The sequence below is a fragment of the Carassius auratus genome, chromosome 24, assembly GCF_003368295.1.
Source record: "Carassius auratus strain Wakin chromosome 24, ASM336829v1, whole genome shotgun sequence".
In the NCBI taxonomy this organism is placed as follows: Eukaryota; Metazoa; Chordata; class Actinopteri; order Cypriniformes; family Cyprinidae; genus Carassius; species Carassius auratus.
The window spans coordinates 1177115-1199684 of record NC_039266.1 but is presented as its reverse complement, the minus strand read 5'-3'; the positions used below and the strand labels follow the sequence as shown (position 1 = coordinate 1199684).

Genomic DNA, 22570 nt, shown 5'->3' with positions numbered 1-22570 from the left:
GCAGTTTGAAGCAAAGAGTGGAATGTGCTCTTTGGCTATTGAAGCTCTTTTTCCGTTCATCAGGTGCTTATGTGCCGCTTACTGTCATATGACTCGCAAGATTGGTATAAAATCAATCCATTCATCAAGCACCATCAAAAATCATCTTCATCAAACCATGAAAACACACTCCATTCCCAGAATTCTGCCCGCCGACCTTTTGTTCTGAGCACCCCTTCACATTTGTGATACCTGCGCTTTATATAAAAAGTAACATTGTGTTTTTGCTGAGTTTTCACAATGTATTAATTTCTCACGATACGTACATACAGTATATATTTGTGGAGATCAGCAGTAAATTCCCTATTGAGAGGCTCAGTTTAACTCGTATCTGAATATAGCAGCCTGTTCTAGTTATGTAAGATAAAGCACCTAAAATATATATAAATCTCTTCTGAGATTTGCATTTTCCATACAAGACGCACAAGAGCAAAGGGAGCTGCTCATGAGTTTTACTGTACAGCATATTATTTGGCTTTGTAAACATACAAAGCCTACTTGATCCTGGGCTGCTGAATTAAATAGGAGTTTCCTCTCTGATATATTTTTAGGTATGTAGATTTTGATGTTTCTGTTTCCAAATAAGCCATAAAAATGCAGATTATTCTTCGTAGCTAAGTGATTAAAATTTTAATTTAGATATATTAAAACTGAACTTGAGCTTTAATATGACATTTGAGAAAAATTTAGAATATATTCATTATCTTTTCAAACGGAACGGAATATAATTGTAAAAATATATATGAAAAATGTAATGATAAAATAATAATTTTATATTTAAAAATATATATTTATATTTTTTGTATTGTATTATTATTTTTATTTTTAATAAAATTTTATTGCATACTAACATTTTTAGCATATGCATGTTGGTACTTTTTTCATTTTAATCCTTAATGTGTATTGCATTTCATAAAATAATCATTACATTTTATATTTTTATATTTATGTTTTGTATTTTACTTTATGTACATTTATTGTTTATTTTTAATATTCAGTTAAACTAACTAATGCATTTTATAAAATGAATTTGTATATATCTTTTTAAAATGTTGCAGTGATTTTTCTTTAATTAGAAGTTTTGAATACTTTATTATTTTAATATTATTTTATTTTTTATTATTTTTATAAGCTTTAATATATTGTATTTTATATATATATATATATATATACTGTATATATATATATATATATATATATATATATATATATATATATATATATATATATATATATACTGTATATACTTTGTGTGTATATATATATATAAAATTTTATTTATTTTTGGATAACATTTTCTGTAGTGTTTATTTGTACATAATACAATAAACTTCATTACAAAAAAAAAACAGTAAAAGGAGTAAACTGTAGGCAATGGCAAAGCAAGGAAAATTAACCACAGTCACCTCACAATCTCTGTGAGATCGCTAAAGCTCATACTGTATGCAGTCTTTGTGTGGAGTCTGTAAATCAGTGGAACAGAAACAGTTTGGACCAGTTGTGAGCTCAGTTTAATACCACCCTGTTAATCTGGTCTGTGCTCCTCTCAAGCATGGCTAATGAGCAATTACACGCACACTCACACACACACACACACAGACTCACAAACACTCTACACAAGATGGATGGCACTCATAACTTACACTGAGGTGCTGGCAGGGAGACACGGAGCCAGCGTCTTGATTCACGTGAAGCAAAACCTTGTATCTGTCCCATAGCCTCGCTCCAAGGATGTGAGGCATAACATGGATGATATTTACAACCTCAGTGGATCATGTGCTGTTGTTGAACCACATGTTAAAGACCTGAACACACACTTGATTCTGAGTTACATGTCATCTACTGTATGTGTAGTGAGAATCCTTCACATTCACAAGGAACTGAAGCCTAAAAAGCCAACCTCTGCAGAAGACATATCAGTTACTGAGGAACATGATGTTGCATAAGTGAGTCTAAGCCAGCAACAGAGATTGAATATGATGGGATTAAACTATTTTTCATATTGTTGCCGATAGCCTTCTGGGTAGTGCACTGATACATGGTGCAGCTGCGCTTCCGGAATCCAGTGAATCTTTCCCAATCCCGTCCCTGTCCTCATGTCTCTCTCCCACTCGCTTCTTGTCACTTCCTGTCATCATGTATTTAAAGATAAGAGACTTATAGTCATGTAATTAACTCAACTTTTTTATTAACTCCTATTTAGTTTTGGTTTTTATGTATATTTTTTATTAGCATTATATTGTACATGTGTTATAATGTAATTACACACGCAGACACAGGCACACTCACACATTTATTTATTTATTTTATTGAATAAAAAATGTCCTTAATATTTTTATTATGTAGTAGTGCAGTGAGCTTTGTTACAGACATGCTCACATTTTATTTTTACTCTGATTTTGGATTGGCCTTCTGTTATGTGCACAGCAGCTAATTGAACAGGTAATTTGTATCATGCATTTTAGCACAGCTGGAACAATGTATTGACCAATTAGCATCAAGGACCAGAACTATACTCTTTAAAATGAGAAATAAAGCACTCCATCAGGTTGCACTCCTGCTGCTTAGCAGCTGCACATTTGCATCTAAACCTCTCAGACCGACAACATGCACACATACAAAATTCATCCAGATAACATGTATGTCTCTTTTGGAAAATCTTCTGTATTACTTCTCATATATAAACACAATCTCACCAGCATTTTTGGTTGAATTGCTTTCAGAGGGTGATATTTTCCTAATGTGAACATTTGAAACTCTCTCTTCAGAGCAAACAGATGGATCCATTCAAGACCGAGTCATTCAGATACCCCCAGTAAAGCAGGTAGCCCTTTTTCCCAACATAGCAAATGGCAGAGCAGCAAATCATTCCTCTAATATGTTTCTGTTGAGTGGAAGTGACCTTTGGCAGGGTGTAATATCACACAGAGAAAAATTGCTAGGAGCAGCCGAGCAAAAGAAGAAAGGGCAGTTTGTTTATGATCACATTACGTTGTACCAGAGCGCTGAATCTGTTGACGCCAATGCTAAGGAGATGTGGATCCTGTGATTTTATCTTAAAGGTCAGGTAATTTAAAAGAGCAGTCCATTATCAAACCTATAGAATATTCAAAGCCTTTCTACAAGAGGAGATTCAAAAAATTGGCTGTGTGTGTGTGTTTGATTCATGAGACGCCAGATAGAAGATTGAAAGAGAGTGTAGAAGTAGAGCATTTCATATTCAGCCTCAGTGCTGGAAGAATGCACTTAGAAACACATTCATAGTAATGTCAAGGTCTTTCACTTGTGGCTTTTTTTAGTTATAATTCTCATACATTTCTTATTCTTAGTGTTTGAAATCTGGTAAAAGAACCGGCTTTATAAAAACAGTATGAGGTATAAAATGCTGTTGTCATGACAATCAGTGCGTTTCATATGTTTACGTCTTTGTGGCAACCTAACATGTCTGCCTATTCACATTTTCATTTTTTATACTGTATTCCACTTGAGATGTGGTTTCTGTACTGCCTTTGCAGTGTAAAAATTTCATACTTGGTATCTGTAGAGGTTTCACTGTAAAAACTATAGGACAGCCAATTAGTCATTTAGTGAATTTGACCAGTTCTGATTATTATTATTATTTTGTGTGTGTGTGTGTGTAGCAGTGCTTTAAATTTATTATTTCATAGATATTATTTTTTAATGTCTTAAAATGTTTTTACATGGTTATTTGAATTGTTTCATTTAAAGAGGTCATGAACTGAGAAATCAAAATCCCCTTGATCTTTTGACATATAAGAGATCATTGAACTATAAAAATGTGCTGTACGTTTCAGAATGCATAAAAACTTTGTTGTTAGTCTAAAAACATCTTATATTGAAGCCAGTCTGCCAAAAACTACAGGTTGTGGAATGTGCAACTTTTTGACATAATAATGTGGCTGAACACTGCCTCCGTGAAAGAAGATCATGAATAAGTATTTATTAAGTGGTCACTATTGCTGTCTGTTAAACAAATCATTTGATATGTGCTGAGTATTTATGCGTTTTTAATCTAAATCGCAGCGTCCAGTAGGGCTGGGCGATTTTTCCGATTTTATTGATTAATTCGAATTTAAAGTTTTGCCATTATTTTTTTTTTTTTTTTAAAAGAAAGAAATTGAGGAAACACAATTTTACATTACATTACATTTACATTTCGTCATTTAGCAGATGCTTTTATCCAAAGCGACTTACAACTGAGGACAATGGAAGCAATCAAAATCAACAAAAGAGCAATGATACACAAGTGCTATAACATGTCTCAGTTAGCTTAAATGCAGTACACATAGCAAGGGGTTTTAAATAATATAATAATCAATAAAAAGAAAACAGAATATAAAAGAATAGAGCAAGCTAGTGTTAGAGTTCTTTTAATTTTATAATAATTTAAAATAAAACAGATAGAATACAAAAAGATACTTAGATTTTTGTTTAAGAATATAATAAGAATAGTGAGTGCTAAAGTTAGAGGGTCAAATAAAGATTAAGAGATGTGTTTTCAGCCAATTCTGGAAGATGGTTAATGATTGAGTTGGGCAGGTCATTCCCCAGGAGGGAACATTTAATTTAAAAGTCCGTAAAAGTGACTTTGTGCTTCTTTGGGATGGCAAAATCAAGCGACGTTCACTTAGAGAATGCAAGCTTCTAGAGTGCTTCTACAGGGTCCTTCATCCAGCAAGTAATGTCTGTTAGACAAGCTGAGATGTGAGTAGCTACCATCGGATCATCAGGATGGAATGAAAGGTAGAGTTGAGCGTCATCAGCATAGCAGTGGTATGAAAAGCCATGTTTCTGAATGACAGAACCTAATGATGCCATGTAGACAGAGAAGAAAAGTGATCCAAGAACTGAGCCCTGAGGCACCCCAGTAGTTAGATGTTGCGACTTGGACACCTCACCTCTCCAAAATACTTTGAAGGACCTATCTGATAAGTAAGACTCAAACCACTGGAGTGCGGTTCCTGAGATGCCCTTTGCCAGTAGGTTTGATAGGAGGATCTGGTGGTTTACTGTTTCAAAAGCAGCAGACAGATCAAGCAAGGTTTTGATTAGAAATTTTACCAAACATCAAAATTCGACGATTTGACAATATGCCAGTGATAACAGTAAAATAGAGAAGAAAGATTAGACTGCATGTCGGCGCACATGATTAAACGATCACGTGTGACACGCTCATATCCTGAGGCACCATTCACACAGAATGAGCTTTTGTGTTGATAAAGATGCTATGTGGACTATGGAACCAGAAAAGATGATGGGAGTGAACTTCTTTATCTTGAGCGCCACGTATTTAGACTGCTCTTTCATGCATGAGTTGCTGCAAGAAACAAGAGTGCAATAATCCATGTTTACATAAAAAAACAATGGAAAAGCAGCACAAGCAAATAAAAAACCTGTGACCACTACTGTATGTCTGATATTTCATGTTTGCATCATTGTGAAAGGATGATAGCTGCTCTTTTTATAGAACATTTATAGTTAATAATAGTCTACTTGTGTTATACCTTTAAGTCCCTTTGAACTTGAATTTTATTGAACAAATAATATGCACTAGACAGATTGTACAATTTGTAGTTCATGCTTCTTTTCTGCAAGGATATTTGTGATTTGTTTAACATTTAAATCATATGGACAACTTCATGGGTGGTAGCATGGTGCACTGAATTACATTTTCTTTAACTAGAGGGTTAATAAAGAAAAAGATACTTGAATCATTTTGTACTTACATTTTCAAGTTGACTAGTATAAAAATCAATAATCGGTCAGATGTTTTAAAAAAAAATCCAGGATGTAGGCTATTAAACATACTCAATTGTTGGCCAATCATATCGCTTCAGAGTCTACAATCCGTCATGCCTATTCAAACCACGTCATGCAGTAAATGCACTTACAGCTGCCACACTCGCACAAACACTTGCAAAAATGTTAAAATGTCTTATGTCTTAAATCGCTGGGATATATTTGTAGCAATAGCCAAAAATACATTGTATGGATCAAAATTATAGATTTTACTTTTATGACAAAAAATCATTAGGACATTAAGTAAAGATCATGTTCCATGAAAATATTTGGTAAATTTCCTACTGTAAATATGTCAAAACCTTTTACCAATTTTTTATTGGTAATATGCATTGCTAAGAACTTAATTTGGACAACTTTAAAGGTGATTTTCTCAGTATTTAGATTTATTTTTGCACCCTCAAATTCCAGATTTTCAAATAGTCTTATCTCTGCCAAATATTTTCATATCCTAACAAACCATATAGTACATCAGTGGAATTTTTGGAAAATGTACCCTTATGACTTGTTTTGTGGTTCTATTTCTTAATTCTATGAGCTTTCTACACAAGCAAAAGGCAGGTGTCTTTGACTGGTTGTGGTTTTTCACTGTTTTTTTTTTTTTTTTTATCATCATGCGCAATGTGCATTTTATTTAAAGATGCTGTTTGTCATTAAAAAACTATTTAAAAATACATCATTTCAAAACGTTTTGTATGCATTATAATGCATACCATTAGGCTGTTATTTTTTATCTTGTTTTTTTGTGAATGTCATTTATCTGTTCCCAACTATTTTTTCGATTTTGTTCCACTTTACGAAACATTCAGTTCTCTAATACAGAAGCAGCATCTCCAGACTTTACCTTGTGTTACTGTGTGTGATAATGAGTGGTGATCCAGCACTGGAGTGTTATTTTTAATGTTTAAGCTGAGGGTTTGTGGCTGTTATCAGAGGTGGAAAGCAGCATTGGTAATCTTCTCTTATGTACATAGACACGCACTTCCATCTATCGCTGTTGCACAGCTGCAGAGGCCTGCTATCCATTCTAGTGAAACCACAAAATGCAAACGAGCCCATCCAGCTTTTGATATACATCCCCTGAGGTACATACAATAATAACAAAAAAAAAATGTTAAAGTTCCTCAGGGTCAATTAGAACCATGAAACCATTCTCTCCGAGCTGAAAATGTTTTTTTATTTTTGAAAAAAATGTTTTAAAATAAAAATAGAGATAAATAACAGTATATCTTTTAAAGTTTATTTACAGTTACAGTTACAGTTTTTTTTCCCCCAGTAAGTTTTAAATGTATTTTGAAGATATTTAATATTTAATTATTCAAAAATTATTAAAATATGGTGATTCGGTGCTCAAGTAACATTTCGTATTTTGAATGTTGAACACAATTGTGCTTTTATCATTTTTGGTTGAAATTGTACTACAATTTTCAGGACTTTTTGATAAATAGAAAGTACAAAAGAATAGCCTTATAAAAAAATCATTAGTAACATTATAACTGTTGTAATAACATAAGTAACATTATATCACTTTACTGTCACTTTTGATCAAATGTATGCACACTTATAGAAGCATTGTTTCTTAAAAAGATCATACTGACTTTTTAACAGTAATGTATTATGATTCTGAGCAGAAAACAAAAAAAAGAAAAAAAATGATTGGTTGTCATGTTATCTTATACGGTTCAGAGAGAGAAGGTACAGATTAGTGGAGAAAAATTGGCCGTTAATCACAAATGTCCTTCAAACTGGCTTAAGAAAAGACTGTATACAGTGGCAAAGGAAGCAGAACACAGCAAAAAGGCTTAGTATGCAGGTTAATTAAAGAATTACACTGTCAAACGCTGTTGTCAGGAAATAGCAGGATTCACTGAAGCACATTATCGGCTAGTTGCCCTTGTTAACAGCCTCTGTACAAAATGAATAAGAGAAACTGTCAGCGTTTCACTAAGATGATGAACGCACAGTGTGGCCCCAGAGAGATGTATTTACCAGCCATTGTACCAGCCATTGTACCGTTTTATTCTCACCTACCCTTAATGATAGAGGACAGGATCAACGGTGATGGAATTAACCAGCAGTGGATTATAAAGCTGTAGAGAGATCTATTTAGTTGACATTGGAACTGACCATTAAAATTTCTCACCAATGAAAAAAGATGAAAAACCTACTGTGAGTTAATAAACACCTGCTTTATTGTGGTTTATGGGTCCATCTATCATTTTTATACAGAAAATACATGCAGTCTCATATTTGCCAGTTATTACTTTCTGCTCTTGAATTGTTTACAATCGTTGATGACGAATACTAGATAGGAGATGTGTTATCCACCTTTTGTTGTGTTGTGGGTTTGTGTGCGTCCTTGTCCGTCTGTGCATTTTATCTCACGCTGTGTCGAGGAAAGCCCTTGTCCGTGTAGTGATGTGTGGGGTTGCGTACAGTAAGATACACCGTTTCTGATAAGAACTTGAAGGTCACCGAAAGGTCATTTTCCAGAGGCTTTGCCGCTATGGAAGAATAGCAACACTTCATGATGATAAAGTCTTCGCAGAGGCCTGGAGCAGTGCACTTACACATACAGTGATAAAAGGAATACTTATGGTTTGGAAAAGTGTGTGAAGGCAATTTTTTTTTAGAATTGCAGTAGTATTTGATGATATATCATCTTTCATTCATTAACTGAATCAATGTGTGAACTTACTATGTGAGATCAAGTGAGATTCAAAACAGTCGTTGGTTACTCTGTATTTAGACTGAAATTTAATTATCCCTTTTTTGCACGATAATTAATGACATACACACCTGCTAAAGGTGTTTGCATTCAGTTGGAGTTGTATATCAAGCCCTAGGGGCCTTCAGTGCTAAACCAGTTAGAGACCTTATTTTTTTTAAATCTTCACATTCGAGTAATGAGCTTGAGTAAACCCAAAGCCAAAACACCCACACTTAGATTGAGCCAAATGGATTCTCTGCCACGTCATTTATTTATTTATTAAATGCAGTTAAAGTTGTCTACGTTTTTTCCAGAAACCCACATTTATGCATATTTTGAATAGAAATTAAATAAATTAATGAATAAATATATGCCTCATAAATTTAAGTGTGTGCGGGTTTGTGCTATATTGAGCAATGTTGTTGCTAATGAGGTGTAGCTATAGTGTAATTTTAATTTTTTCATTGTAGTTTGGAAGTGACAGTATATAATATAATATATATATATCTTTTTTTTTTTTTTATTCCATGGTTAGTTTGTTATTTTAGCTAAATTAAATAAATGACAACTAGGTGAAATAAAGTATTATTATTATTTTATTTACTCCATTTTGAAAGAATCAGTTGAAAACTCTCTCTATATATACATTATTTACTTATATGTATACTGTATGTATGTATGTATGTATGTGTTAATTAATTAATTCATTCATTCATTCATTCATTCTTTGATCATACATTTGTTTGTAAAGAACTAGTATAATTTTTTTAATAAAATGAAGCTTTATATTTTAATTATATTTGTATGTGTTTATTATTATTCTGTGTTTCATTGTAACATTTTTATAGTACTTTTAAAATTTAGATTTCATTTTTTCATCTCATTTATTTTTTATTACTTTATTTAGATGATGGGGCCATTAAATATATTGGCAGGGTGTATGTAAATCTAAGCTACTGGCATGATAAAAAATAAATAAATGATTGTAGCCTGTGTTACAGCCCTGTCTCGTCACTGAACTTTTCTTCTTCTCTGTCCGTCAGCTTCTCATTATATATTCCTGGCTGATCAGGAAGCTTAATTCAATCCATCAAGCTCCCCCTCCTCTCTCACCCTGTTTCTAGCTCTCTTCCTCTTTTTTCCTTTTTCAACCGTTCTTCATTAATCCCAAACTCTGTCTAATTATCGTTAGCCTGCACTGAGCGAGTGCAACTTTTTCTCCAAAGGAAGCTGAAGAGTCATGGATGGTCTCCGAAGATACACTGAGCCTTTTCTCCCAGGGTGCACTTTGTGTCTGGTGACTAATTGTCCTGTTTTACGGCTTCACTGGCGGTGTTGTGGTAAAGACTCTGAACCCTGCCATTGATCGTCTCGCACTGCAGATTTATGAGACACTCCAGTGTGACTGTCTAGCAGACAGTGGCTGCCACATTACCCTCATATTGAGCGAAACGGATACACTCTGTCACTTCAATATGTTAAAAACCAAACAAATGCGCAGTTAAATTGATCTGCCTCCTAGAGTTATCAGATATGGCTGCACCTGTATAAAGATAACGAGGGAGTCACATAACCTGTGATGTCACCTTCATCTGATGCCAGCCTGTCTCACCATAGACATTCATTTTCCATTTTCACACAGTTTGTTGAAACGGTCACAACTCAAATTAGAGCTTACGTACGTTTGGTCAAGCAGTGAGTCATCAGATGTCGAAATGAATTATTGAATTACACAGTTTGGCCCATTTTAAAGGGCTATAGAGACTAATCAAGCAACTTATTGTATTTTTAATGCAATTTTCAGCACATGGGTCACAACTAGTGAGCTAATCATCCTGCAATCAGCTTGTCATAGAATGACATGGGTTTTCACCTCGGTTTCATTTGTTTTAGTTATTTTTTAGGTCTTATTTTAGTTTTGGTTTTGTTCCTTTTTTATTTTAATTTCCTTATTTTTAGGGTTGAGGTTAATTTGTCAAAATGTTGGGGTGTTGCTGTTGTTTTTTAACAATAAAAAACATTTAAACAGTAATATTGTGAAATGTTTCCATTTAAAATAACTCGTATTCTATTCTATTCCTGTGATGGCAAAGCTGAATTTTCAGCAGCCATTACTCCAGTCTTCAGTGTCACATAATATTTTAATATGATGATTTGGTGCATAAGAAATATGTATTATTGTTTTCCATGTTGAACACAGGCGTGCTCCCTTTATTTATTTATTTATTTTATAATTTAAGGATTCTGTAATTAATGGAAAGCCCAGCATTTTTTAAATATCAACTTTTTGTATAAACATCTTCAGAATGTTTGCCTTTATAAATATCTGAATAAAAGTAATAATTTATCAAATAAATGTAGAAAATGTATTAAAATGTCAACTGTAATCAGACATTTAATTCAGCATTCCCTTTAAAGAAATGCAGCATCCGAATGGCTGATTGTGATTACTTAAGTCAAATTTGTTACAATATGTTGCTTTGCACATCCAAAACTATCCAAATGTATTTTGTTTCTCATTTAAATCCTTTTTTTTATCTGCCAAAGAAAGATTTTGCTTAGTAACACTCAATTTGTCTCTGTTATGTACCTGTTAAGGAGCTTTTGATTGTTGTCGTTCTCATTTCTGTCGTCTCTTCCTCTCCTTTCTGCTCCCTCCTTGTCATTCTTTCATTGTATCACGTCTTGTCTGCTTGTCCTCTCATTGTTCCTGTACCTAGACCTAGTGAACCAGTTCTGTGAGCAGGTCCTGAACTTCTTGTTTTGTCCCTACTCTCCTGCCATAGCCCCATCCTCCCCCGGTGTTGACTCCGTACCCTTGCAGCGAACAGGGAGTCAGAATGCCACAGGGACGTTCCCCAGAGGCGGCTATGCGTCCGGTCAGGGTGCCAATTACACGGATACTTACCGCACGTTGCCGTACTGCTCTTCAGTGGAGTCTCCCTACAGCAAGTCCGGCCCTGCCCTGCCACCCGAGGGCAACCTGGCCCGCTCGCCCTCCATCGACAGCATCCAGAAGGATCCCAGGTGAGTCTGCATGGACCTTTTATATAGTCACAGTAAATGTACCTGGCAAATTTACACATATCGATCAAATTTGAGCTGTATTGAACAGTACAGTTCAAGTGAGTATTACTGTTTTAGAGCACTGTAGAGACTAACCAAGTTCCTGTTGTACTGTAAGTTTCAGAATTTCAAATCCAACTTATAAGTATATGGATCATGATGGACAACTAGTTAACTGATCGTCCAGCTTGTCTTATATTGTGGTTATTTAAATTTTCCATTTTGCTTTCATTTTATTTTATTTTAGATTTATTTATTTACATATTTATTTAATTTATTTATTTTCATATTTTTCTTTAGTATTTTGGTCTTATATTAGTTTTGATGTTGTTACTTAGTTTAAGTTAGGTCCCTTGTTTATATTTCTGTATTTCTGTTTCAACCGTTCAAACGTTTGGGATCGGTACGATTTTTGGTTTTTGAAAGAAGTCTTCACCACAACCGCATGTATTTGATCAAAAATACATAAAAAACAGTAATATTGTGGAATTATTTTAATATATTGTAAAATGCTATTTATCCTTGTGATCCTTCAGAAAATCCTTATCATAGACATTCAGACAGTCTATCGAGGTAAAATCATATTCAGGATTTCTCAGTAAACATTTGGTCGTTACATAAATGAGAAGGAAGTGATTTTGTAGCCATAATGGAGCTCTGTTTTGTAATCTTCAGTTCATATCACAGTAAAGCAGTTGACTTATCAAGGACCAATCCTGCTGGGGTTTTGTACCACCATATCTTTTTATGTCTACTGTTTTTCTGTCTTGTGCAAATAAATAATTTGATAATTTAATTTAGCATGTGATACACTGTTTCCTGCGATTATGATTCTGTATCTTAGATGGCTTCTAAGTTTATAGAATGAGATTTCTGGTTAAAATAGACTGTTAATTCTCTGACTTATGTATTCTGTGACTGTTTCTTAGTCAATATAGCTTTTGGAAGAATATTATTTGTTTCTTTTTGCATTTTTGCTGCCAGATGATCATACACTGTACCAGTTTTCTTTTTAAGCAAAAATGCATTAAACTGGCCAAAATGACCGTAAAGAAATGCATTATGTTACAAAAGATTTCGGTTTGAAATAAATGCTGTTTTATTTTATTTTATTTTATTTTATTTGTTCTCAAAGAGCCCTGAAAAAAAGTATGATGGTTTGAACAAAACCATTAAAAATATAAGAATTGTTTTCAACATTGATAATAATGAGAAATGTCTCTTGGGAACCAAATCAGCATATTAGATTGATTTCTGAAGATAACCGGTATTTCTAATTAAAATTATTGGCAATATTGTACTGTATTTTTGTTAAAATAAATGCAACCTTGGTGAGCATAAGAAACTTCTTTAGAAAATATTTATAAAAAATCTAAATGCATTCTTCTCATTTCATTTAAAAGAAAAAGCAGTCATTTAGCATATTTTCCTTCTTTCGTGGCTCTTTGTGTTGCACATATTATTTGATGGATCTGCATTGCTAATGCACTCTGTGTGGTTGTTAGGCATTGCTTGATATTTGCTGAGGTTTTCTGTATTATTTTATAGTGTCACTATGCAGTAGCTCAAGTGTTCTTTGTGGTTTCTAAGGTACTCTGAGTGATTTGAATCTTTTGCCATGCAGTTGCTATGGTGTTCTAGGTTGTTACAAGGGTGTTAATAATAGAACTCTTTTCGCTTCAATTTCAGGTATAATTCATGTCCAAACTGTATGGAATGAGTTATGAGAGTCACTAACACTAATATTGGCTACTGATAACAAACCATATTCATAAAGATTGGGGGTACTAAATAATTCTTATTCTTCCCACCTCTCTAATAATACACTAGACACCGTCATAATTTTAATATTTTGGTCCCACTTTAGTTTGGACCAATTCCCACAACTGCCTCAATAAATTCCTAATTTGCTGCTTGTACTGTATATAGTTAGCAAGGACGTTGATAAGGGATCTTAAATGTGGTCATTGATGTGAGCTTTAGAAGTACTAATAAACAGTCAATATGCTAGGAATATGCATGCAAATAAGCAACTAGTTAATAGTTAGAATTGCTCCCTAAACTAAAGTGTTACCAATATTTCTAGTGTTCATCTATTTGTCAGATTTTCCTTTGTTTGAATTCATACCTCTCTCAGTATTATAACACACTGTTTATTTTTAAAGGAGTGGCTGATATGTGTGATAGTATTAATTAAATCACTAAAAACTTTCATTTTCCATTCTTTCATTAATTAGACAGCGACGATCACATGTTACCATTAAGAAACCGCTGGGTGCATCTGTTCGGTGTTACAGCTCTCCTGAAAAACCAGACAGCAGATAATTAGTTGTGATTTCTGGTGACACTCATGGTTGGGCTAATAAAGGCTACTGCAGTCTAGCGGTGGCCGCTTTTCGTTTCTGCAGAGCTGATGACTACATACTATAAGTGTTGGAGATGTTACTCTGAAATGGTGCAATTTGCTCATAACGTAGTATGGCGACAGTCAAGCAACTGAAAGGTACGCAGCTACTAATGCAAAGTAGCTAACTATAAAGCCATTTAAAGAGTCAGTATAGAGATGCAGAGAGTCTGATAGTGTCTTTGATCTTTATTGTGCTCTTTGGTCTTTTATAGTGTGGAGGGAGGGAAGATGTTTGAATATCATTAGCACTAGCAGCAGAATGAGAGAATGAGCTTGTTAGTCTGAGTGTAATTCATATACAGTAAAGGCAATGCTGTGCCTGTATGGAGATCAACTGGGACTGCCCACTTTTTCATCAACCTTAAGTATTTTTGCCTTTAATTTTCTCCCAAGGGATTTCAATATTACATCCAAGATTAAAAATGCATTCAAAATTATTTGAAGACTGAAGATTGTACCATATTGCTGCATCTGAAATAGAATAGTACCCTGCTGTATAAGAGTATCTGAATTCATTTGAAAAACAGTAGAGGAAAAGCACCAACACTATAACCTAAAATAACCTACCACTTGCTGTGAGAATCTAAAGTGTGGACAGGAGGGGAGGGGATCTGTCAATGGCAGTGAAATGAAGGTCACAAGACAGTATCAACATGGCAGATGTTGGACATCCAAATTTTAGAGTTGTGAAGTAGTTTCAATTCAAATGTAGTACCTACTCTGTATGCGATTTCGGGTGCACCATATGTCTTTTGAACTACAGTGAACTAATGAACTACACATCCCATAATGAATTGTGAATTATGTAATCAAATATAAGATTACAAATTAAAACAATAACTATAATTACTGATTATATATATATATATATATATATATATATATATATATATATATATATATATATATATATATATATATATATATATATATTTATAATGTTTATTTTCCTTGTGTAGAGTTTGCATTTGCAATGCTTCATGAGAGTCAGCTAAAGATAACTTTTTGGCTTGCTTCTCATTTCCATGCTAACAGCAGCTTGGTGGATCTTTATTCAAGGGTATATAGTGCAACACTTCCCTAGAATTTCGGCTCTTAAAAATAATGAAATAATACCAAAAATATTATTAAAAATGATTATATTATTAAAATAAATATAATTACTTTAAAATCACTAGATAATCTACATAATACTGTATGTCCTTATTTAGCAGTCACCCAGCTCATAGCATGGAGGACAAAACCTGCAGCAATTTTTTATGCATTTATTTATTTTTATATTTATTCATACTTTTATTTATTTTTATATTTACCTGAGCTCCACAAGGGCTGCCTCTCTCATTTCCATGTTGCACACAGAAAAGTAAAAAAATAAATGTATAAATAAATCTGGAAATAAATACACGTGTGGTTGTATTAAATATTAAATAAATATTGCAGAAAAATAAATGTACATATAAATAAATCAATTAAAAAATATTTAATTAATTATTTAAATGTAAAAATAATTTAAATACATGTAAGTAAATTGAAGTAAAAAAAAAAAAAAAATATATATATATATATATATATATATATATATATATAAATAATATCATAAATTAAGAAAAAGTTATTAAAATAAATAAATTAATGATAAAATTGTATAAATAATTATATCATTTATTATTAGTTATTTATACCTTTTTTACCTATTTATACCTATATGTTCCTATTTATTTATGCATTTATTTTTCATTTCTGCAGGTTTGTAAATGTTTGTAATTTATTGTTAAAAATCATTGTCTCTGAGGAAACAATTAAGTGTTTTTACTTCAGGAATCTTTTTGCTCTATTTAATTTGAGCAAACACAAGAAAAATATCCAATGACCTAAACACTAAACGGTGCTTGTTCCCTTATGTGACTTGCTCTCTTGAGTAAATGGCTTATTTAATTGCATTTTTGAGTATATTTTGCTGTGTGATAAGCTGTAATCGGGTTATGACTCTAATGAAGGGTATTTCTGCTTCTGTTCTAGTGTTTCCTCCCTAGAGATATCACTGGGGATGAGGGAGGACAGGTATGCTAACCACACACTGCCACAAGTGGTGCAGCTCATAATAAGTTTAGACATCCTCAGCCCGTGGCAAATGTTAAGCACTGCTAAAAAGTGTTTTTGTATGAATTTGTAAGGGCAAACTGTGTCCTTGGGTGAAATACATAACTATTCAAAACGACAAAAAGAGAGTCTTTGACCTTTCCACCTGAAAGCGGCGCATGGTAGCCTACAACCCAAACCTCAAGAAATAGACAGGACACAAAGACATAACTGTTCTCAAGTGTCAAAACTTTCTCAAGCAATTGTTATCCATGCAATGTATCCAATGTATCTTAGACAGGTGTGTGGGAGTTGCGATCCACGTATGTGAAACCTGTCAATGGCACGATGTGATTAAAAACAAAAAGCACATTAGCAAGTTATTAACGTTCATCATGCGGCTAAAAATATGGTTCAAGTGCTCAGTAAACCATCAAAAGCAGCAGCCACTACTTGCCGAGAAAATCTTTGGCAGACGGTAAACAGAATTATGAGCCATCTGCAGTGCAAGAGAACATGGAGGAAGAAGAGAGACTGAGGGATGAAGATAAATGAGTGTGATTGAATGGGGGTTATTGATTTGCCAGTGTATCCCGTAGAGCTGGAAAAAATAAGGGATTGCCTACAGAAAATAAAGGGGTCTGCCCTTCGCCTTCCCCCTTCTATTGATCAAAGCTTATGTGCAAACCTTTTCAACACGGTCATTAATACTGGGGCACCAACAAGCTTTTTCTGTGCTTTGTTTTAATGTGGACGTGCACTTGAGTGCCGTCCTTGTCCACTCAGGGACAAAAACATGCTTCTGCATTGACAAATACAAATGCACCCTGTGATTTACAGAAAATGTCTTGTGGAACGTTGGGAAGGTGATGCCCTTGAATGACCTAAGGATGGTTAATAAAAAGAGAACAGTGCTTGTAAAATCAGGTGGTTTGTATTATTCTGTGAAACTGGAGGTCAGTATTTAGATATGCATAACTGTGGCAGAGGGGCAATTTGATGCGTTATGCTGCTTAGATGACATAATCGAATCATTAATGAACCTGATTAGTTAAAAAACATTGATTTATTCAGGAACAAAAGATTCACTCAAACAAATCGTTCCAAAACTCAAATTCATTCTGAAAAGACCAATCATTGAATCATTCATTCAACCATTTCATTCAAAATCAAAGATTCATTCAGTAGCTCCACTGCTGTGTGTTCCTCTAAATGATTGACAGTCCTGCTCTGGATTTGTTTGCATATTTTGTCTTCTTTGGTTTTAATAAACAGCTTAATTGTGTTGCAGCTCCACTGCTTTTAGAACAGCAAAAGAACATGGTGGTTGTTGTGCATCAGAAACACTCTCAGCTCAGGTTTATAAATGCCTCCAATATAGAACTCAATGCTGGAGACTCATGGCCTCTACCCCAGCCATGCTGTCTTTTACCTTACCTTGACTTGACTTGATAAATTACCATTCTGTGTTTCCCTTCACGAAGACTTATAGACAGCTGCTTCTGTGACCCTGAGTACGTCATTGCCCTCACATCTATGTTCAGATCAGTCTCTTGGGAAACCTCTGCCATGAAGATCTTGATAGCAAAACAGAACAGCACACATGATGCCTTGTACTATTATGAATGATGCTTTTATTAGAGCATGTGGTTACTTTGTAGTGTAGGAATGCAGTTGACATTGACACAGTGTACAGGTGGGTTTATGCTGTGTAAGGAACATTATGCATGCATGACTCTGGAGTGACTCAGTGCCAAGTGCATTGGGATGGAAATTGAAGACCTCAGGGTTTGTTTGCAGTAACTGTGCAAGCAACAGCTCTTGTTGGTGCATTGTAGCCTGAGTGGCAAAGAGTTTTGCAGTGTTGTCTCATGTTGTCACGGATGGAGAGACAGCATTGTCATATTTCATTCTGTGTGCATCTGGTGTTTATAGTAATAATTACTGTATCTGTCAAATGTTCCATTAGCCTGTTTGAGCTTACATAAGTGTAAATGCATGTTCTGTTTGACTTTTGGTCTGCTCATAATTATAAGTGATTATGATTATTCTAGGGGTTTAGTATCTACTGGGATTTATAGATAATATGGACCTGATTGTTGGAGTACCAGACGCTGGACGCAGACGGCGAGGTGGGTGGGTTTAACCTTGCAGTGGTCCTGAAAATATTTTGCCACTTAAACCACACAAAATAATTCAAAATAAACCACACTTCAAAATATGGGATTAGCTATGTATTAATCCAAGCAGTATCTGTAAAAAAGATTTATTTATACCAAAACTTATCTGATCAAGCAAAAATGAAAATTCTTTTATGAGTTACTTGTTTACATCTCTTTATTTTTCTCTGTAAAACATAAAATGAATAGTGAAGTTCAATGGTCACCAAAACTAGCAACGCCCCAACTTTCGACAATCCAATCAATTTCTGAAGGATTAAATAAAGTACCGCCCTCTCATTTCAGATGCCGTTTCACTTGGATAGACGACACAGTAGAGAAAATAAACACTCGCTGCTTTCGTTTCATGCTGACTTGCACCTTCTCAAAACTGTTCTGAGGCTTGCATTTTGTTAATGTTTGCTGACAGACACCAGAATTTCCCAGACTTGAAGATGCAAATTAATTCTTTGCCAGCAGGAGACACTGTTGGAGCAGGAGATATAGAGATCAAATAAGCTTCTTTATCAGGCATTACTGGAAAGACTAAATGAAAATTACATTGAAGCTTTTTTGAAGACGGTTGGTTCTTTCAATGAGACATTCATATAAAAACACCCACGCTGCATTTTAATTTTGAGAGAGCCAATTAATTTTGAGCCAATGCCAATTCATTTAAAAATCTCAAAAATCAAAAACCTCTAGTTAGCATTTTTTGTACTGTGCTGCAAACAAAGTTGTCAAAATAATCCCCGTTCACACAGATTCCCGAAAAACAAATAAAACAATGTATTATGCATGCCAGGCCAGTAGTAGTCTCAGCCTCAGACTTCACGCCCACAGAACATTGGCTGAATGTCTAAAGTATTCGGCACACTTAGCTGGAAACACTTTAGGAGTTTCAAAATCACCTACTGATTGGTTGAAGTGTACATGATTTCCGGGAGATGTGCTTGTTATGTTTTTTAACATTCTGCCTGGAAACAAAGAGTCCGTAATGCCAAACCCGCTCATGGAAGAAAGCCATCGTGTTTACAGTTGTGATGATGAGCGCTGATCAGGATCAACTAAATGACGGATTTTCAAAAAGTATGTGAAATATTTCATTTTCGTGGCATAGAATCCTTTAAATACGTTATTACACGTCGGTCTGTTATTGTGCCAACATTTCCAAGCTCCGAAACTTGACACTGAGTGAAATGAACTGTGATTAGTTGTCAGACAAACAGCCTCATGGGTGGTCCTTGGCCAATGAAAGCTGCCATGGATTCCAGACCTTCTGCCGTCAGTCTGCAGGCCTGGCAATGCAAGACTAGTCACCATTTTCCCAAAGTTACGTTCTTGTAGTTTAAGCATCAATAATGCTACCATTTTTGTGCTGTGCATCCACTCAGATGAACTGAAAAATAACACAAATCACTTTTACGGAGAGTGAAACTCTGAAGCGCTCGGTCAGAGTGTTCGGCAAGTGAAAATATATAAAATATATCTGTGCTAAACTTATACTGAACCTCCAATTCACACACTGGCCGCCAGTTTTTGAGCTGGAGGCTCAGTATAAGTATAAGATTTACTCACAATGTAGAGGGTTGTCTGTGGCTGCTGTAATTGTAATTCAGTTCTTCGCTTTGTATCAGGCTTGTGTGGTTGAGTGTATGGTATAGTGTTAATGAGTGCTATTTCAGTGCTCTGTATTCAAGGAACTAAAGTTAAGTCAGTATGGATTCCTGGAATAGACAGACAGACAGAGAGTTAATCAATGAACGCAACAAGCTGTGCTTAAGGTTAATGCGCAGTGCTGGTCCTGTCACTTAATTTCATTGACATTTCTAAAGTGTCAGGTTGGATAAATAGGAATATGTTGGCTAAGCAAAATCATGTCTTTAATGTTGGAGGTCACCACATTTTTAAACATTTATGAATATAACATTATCTGAGGTGGCCAGTTTTATGCAGTCAAGGCAGAGGTCTTTTGGGTGATTCATGTGTTTGGGTGGTAAGATCAGAGAGGTTGAGATTTCACCATGTTGCGCCTTTACAATGACACTGTCATGACAGTGACTAAAAAAAATCAATTCAAGAAGACCAAATCACTCATTCAAAATCAATTATTTGGAATAGAATGTTTGGGTATTAAGCCTAAAGGCAATTATGGGTTGCACTTTATTTTACAGTATGTGTACTTACGTGTACTTACAGTGTATTTACAGTGTATTTATCTAAGAAAGTTCTGGTAATACAAGGTAACTACATGGGGTAGGGTTAGGTTTAGGGGTAGGTTCAGGGTTAGTACCTGGTTATTACATAGTTATTGTAATTACTATATGTACCATGTACATAGTATGTACATGGGGAACAGGACTGTAAAATAAAGTGCTACCCAATCTTGCCCTGTACATGGTAATCACACGATACCAATTAATTTTCAGTGGGAGAGTTAGCACTAAAACCAAATGAAAAAAAAAAATGTTTTCTGCACGCTACAGTATTTTGTTTGTTTTCATTTGTTCAAGATAGTCTTTCCCCCATATTTCTAATTGCACAAAAAAGCTGCAACCGACAAATATATGGACGCTGATTGCATCTAGAGGCAGAAAAATTGCAGGAGCAGATTAGTCTTGATTGCGAGGAGCTCAATATAAGGACGCCGAACACGTGGTGTTTACCATCCTATAATGTGATTAATCTGTTTGAGAGATGGTTTGATTCTTGCATCTACAATTTCAGAAATCTCTCAGTCTGTCCTCTCTCTCTAATGCATTTGTTCGTAAACCCATAATTGTGCACAAATAAACTTGCGTGTTTCATGGCGGCTGTTATGCTTGCTTGGCTCCGTTGTGATTCAATTAACTAATACTTAACTCCTAATAAGCTATACAGTGATTACTGGACAATTTTAAGTGCTCTTGACCAATTATTTTTTATAAATGGCTGTCAGCATGAACAAGTTTGACCCCAAGACCTGTATAAAGCTAATTAGTTTTTCTCAATCTTTTTGAAACCGTATTGACATTCTCAAACTCAGTTCATGGAGGGCCACAGCTCTGCAGAGTTTAGCTCCAACCAGCTTCAACTAACACCTGCTTGGAAGTTTCTAGTAATACTGAAGCCCTTGATTAGCTGGATCAGGTGTGTTTGATTAGGGTTGAAAACTGTGCGGAGATGTGGACCTCCAGGAACTGAAATCAAGAACATTGCTCTCAACGGTAAGATCAGTTGTCACAGCTCTTTTATGTGGCATCATGTCTGCAATACAGTAACTCACACAAATCATTTAATTAATGATTTAAATTCCAATTATTATCAGTAAATTGGCCAATGCCATCAAAATCAAGGGTTTTTTGGTCATTGTGTGAGGTGTACTGGCCAAAAATGCTTAAATGGCTGTCAGTGTTTCTTATATTCAAATTAAATGGTTGTTCATTGTTGTTGTTCACACATACTGCAAAAAAATAATTCTCAATATCTCAGTGCTAATGTGCTACATTGCTATTGTGTATCACACTGAGCTTTTTACACACAGATTTTAACAGTAGGTAAAAGTTTACTGGGAAAAGTCTGTACTGCAGTATGTAGAAAAATAATACACACGTTTGTATGCAGTACATCTATTTTTGTTGCAAAAAAGTGTGTGTGTGTGTGTGTGTGTGTATATATATATATATATATATATTATATATATATATATATATATATATCCTAATGATACTAGAATAACACTGCTTAAGATTTATACAGAAAAATTGTCACCAAATGACTTCCAGAAAAGCTTTCAATTTTAATGAGTTGATGTGTTAATGTGGTTCCTATTTCATGACTATGACAGTTCATTTTTGATTTAGCAGACATAACACACATTTCATGAACTGAATGAATCATTTGTATTTGATGACTCACACGATGAAAGATTTTTGTGAAGTTGTGAAGAGAGTGACAGTTACACTGAGAATAAACTTAGTTTTAATTAGCAAACATGCACATTTAGTTAGTGTGTAGACATATGTACTCACTCTTTTACGTGCGTTCCAAAACACATGCAATTTTTCAAAAAAAAATTGAACAATTGTGAAATGGTGTGATCATTTTTCAGATCTTAACTTGTTTTGAGAATTGTGAGAGTGACACAAACTTTGTTTACAGTTTAAGTGAGTATAAACAAAGTATAAGATATTGCTTTTCCAATGCCGTTCTGCTCCATGCATCTCCAGGCATTTTGTTTGACTTCTGGGCCACAAAAGAGGGCAAACCGTATTATTCTTTGTCTTTATTTATCTTATACGGCTTTCTGAA

The 22570-nt window shown here is 34.5% G+C and overlaps 1 protein-coding gene across 3 annotated transcripts in view; it reads left to right on the top strand.

Moving 5' to 3' along the window:
- ctnnd2a (catenin (cadherin-associated protein), delta 2a) overlaps window positions 1-22570 on the top strand; it is a 273177-nt gene that overhangs the window by 151930 nt on the left and 98677 nt on the right. For 2 of the 3 annotated variants that reach the window (XM_026200540.1, XM_026200543.1), the window contains one exon: window positions 11290-11596. In XM_026200540.1, coding sequence (XP_026056325.1) covers window positions 11290-11596 — 307 coding nt within the window. The remainder of the gene's footprint in view (window positions 1-11289; window positions 11597-22570) is intronic. The other variant, XM_026200542.1, reaches the window with a different exon arrangement.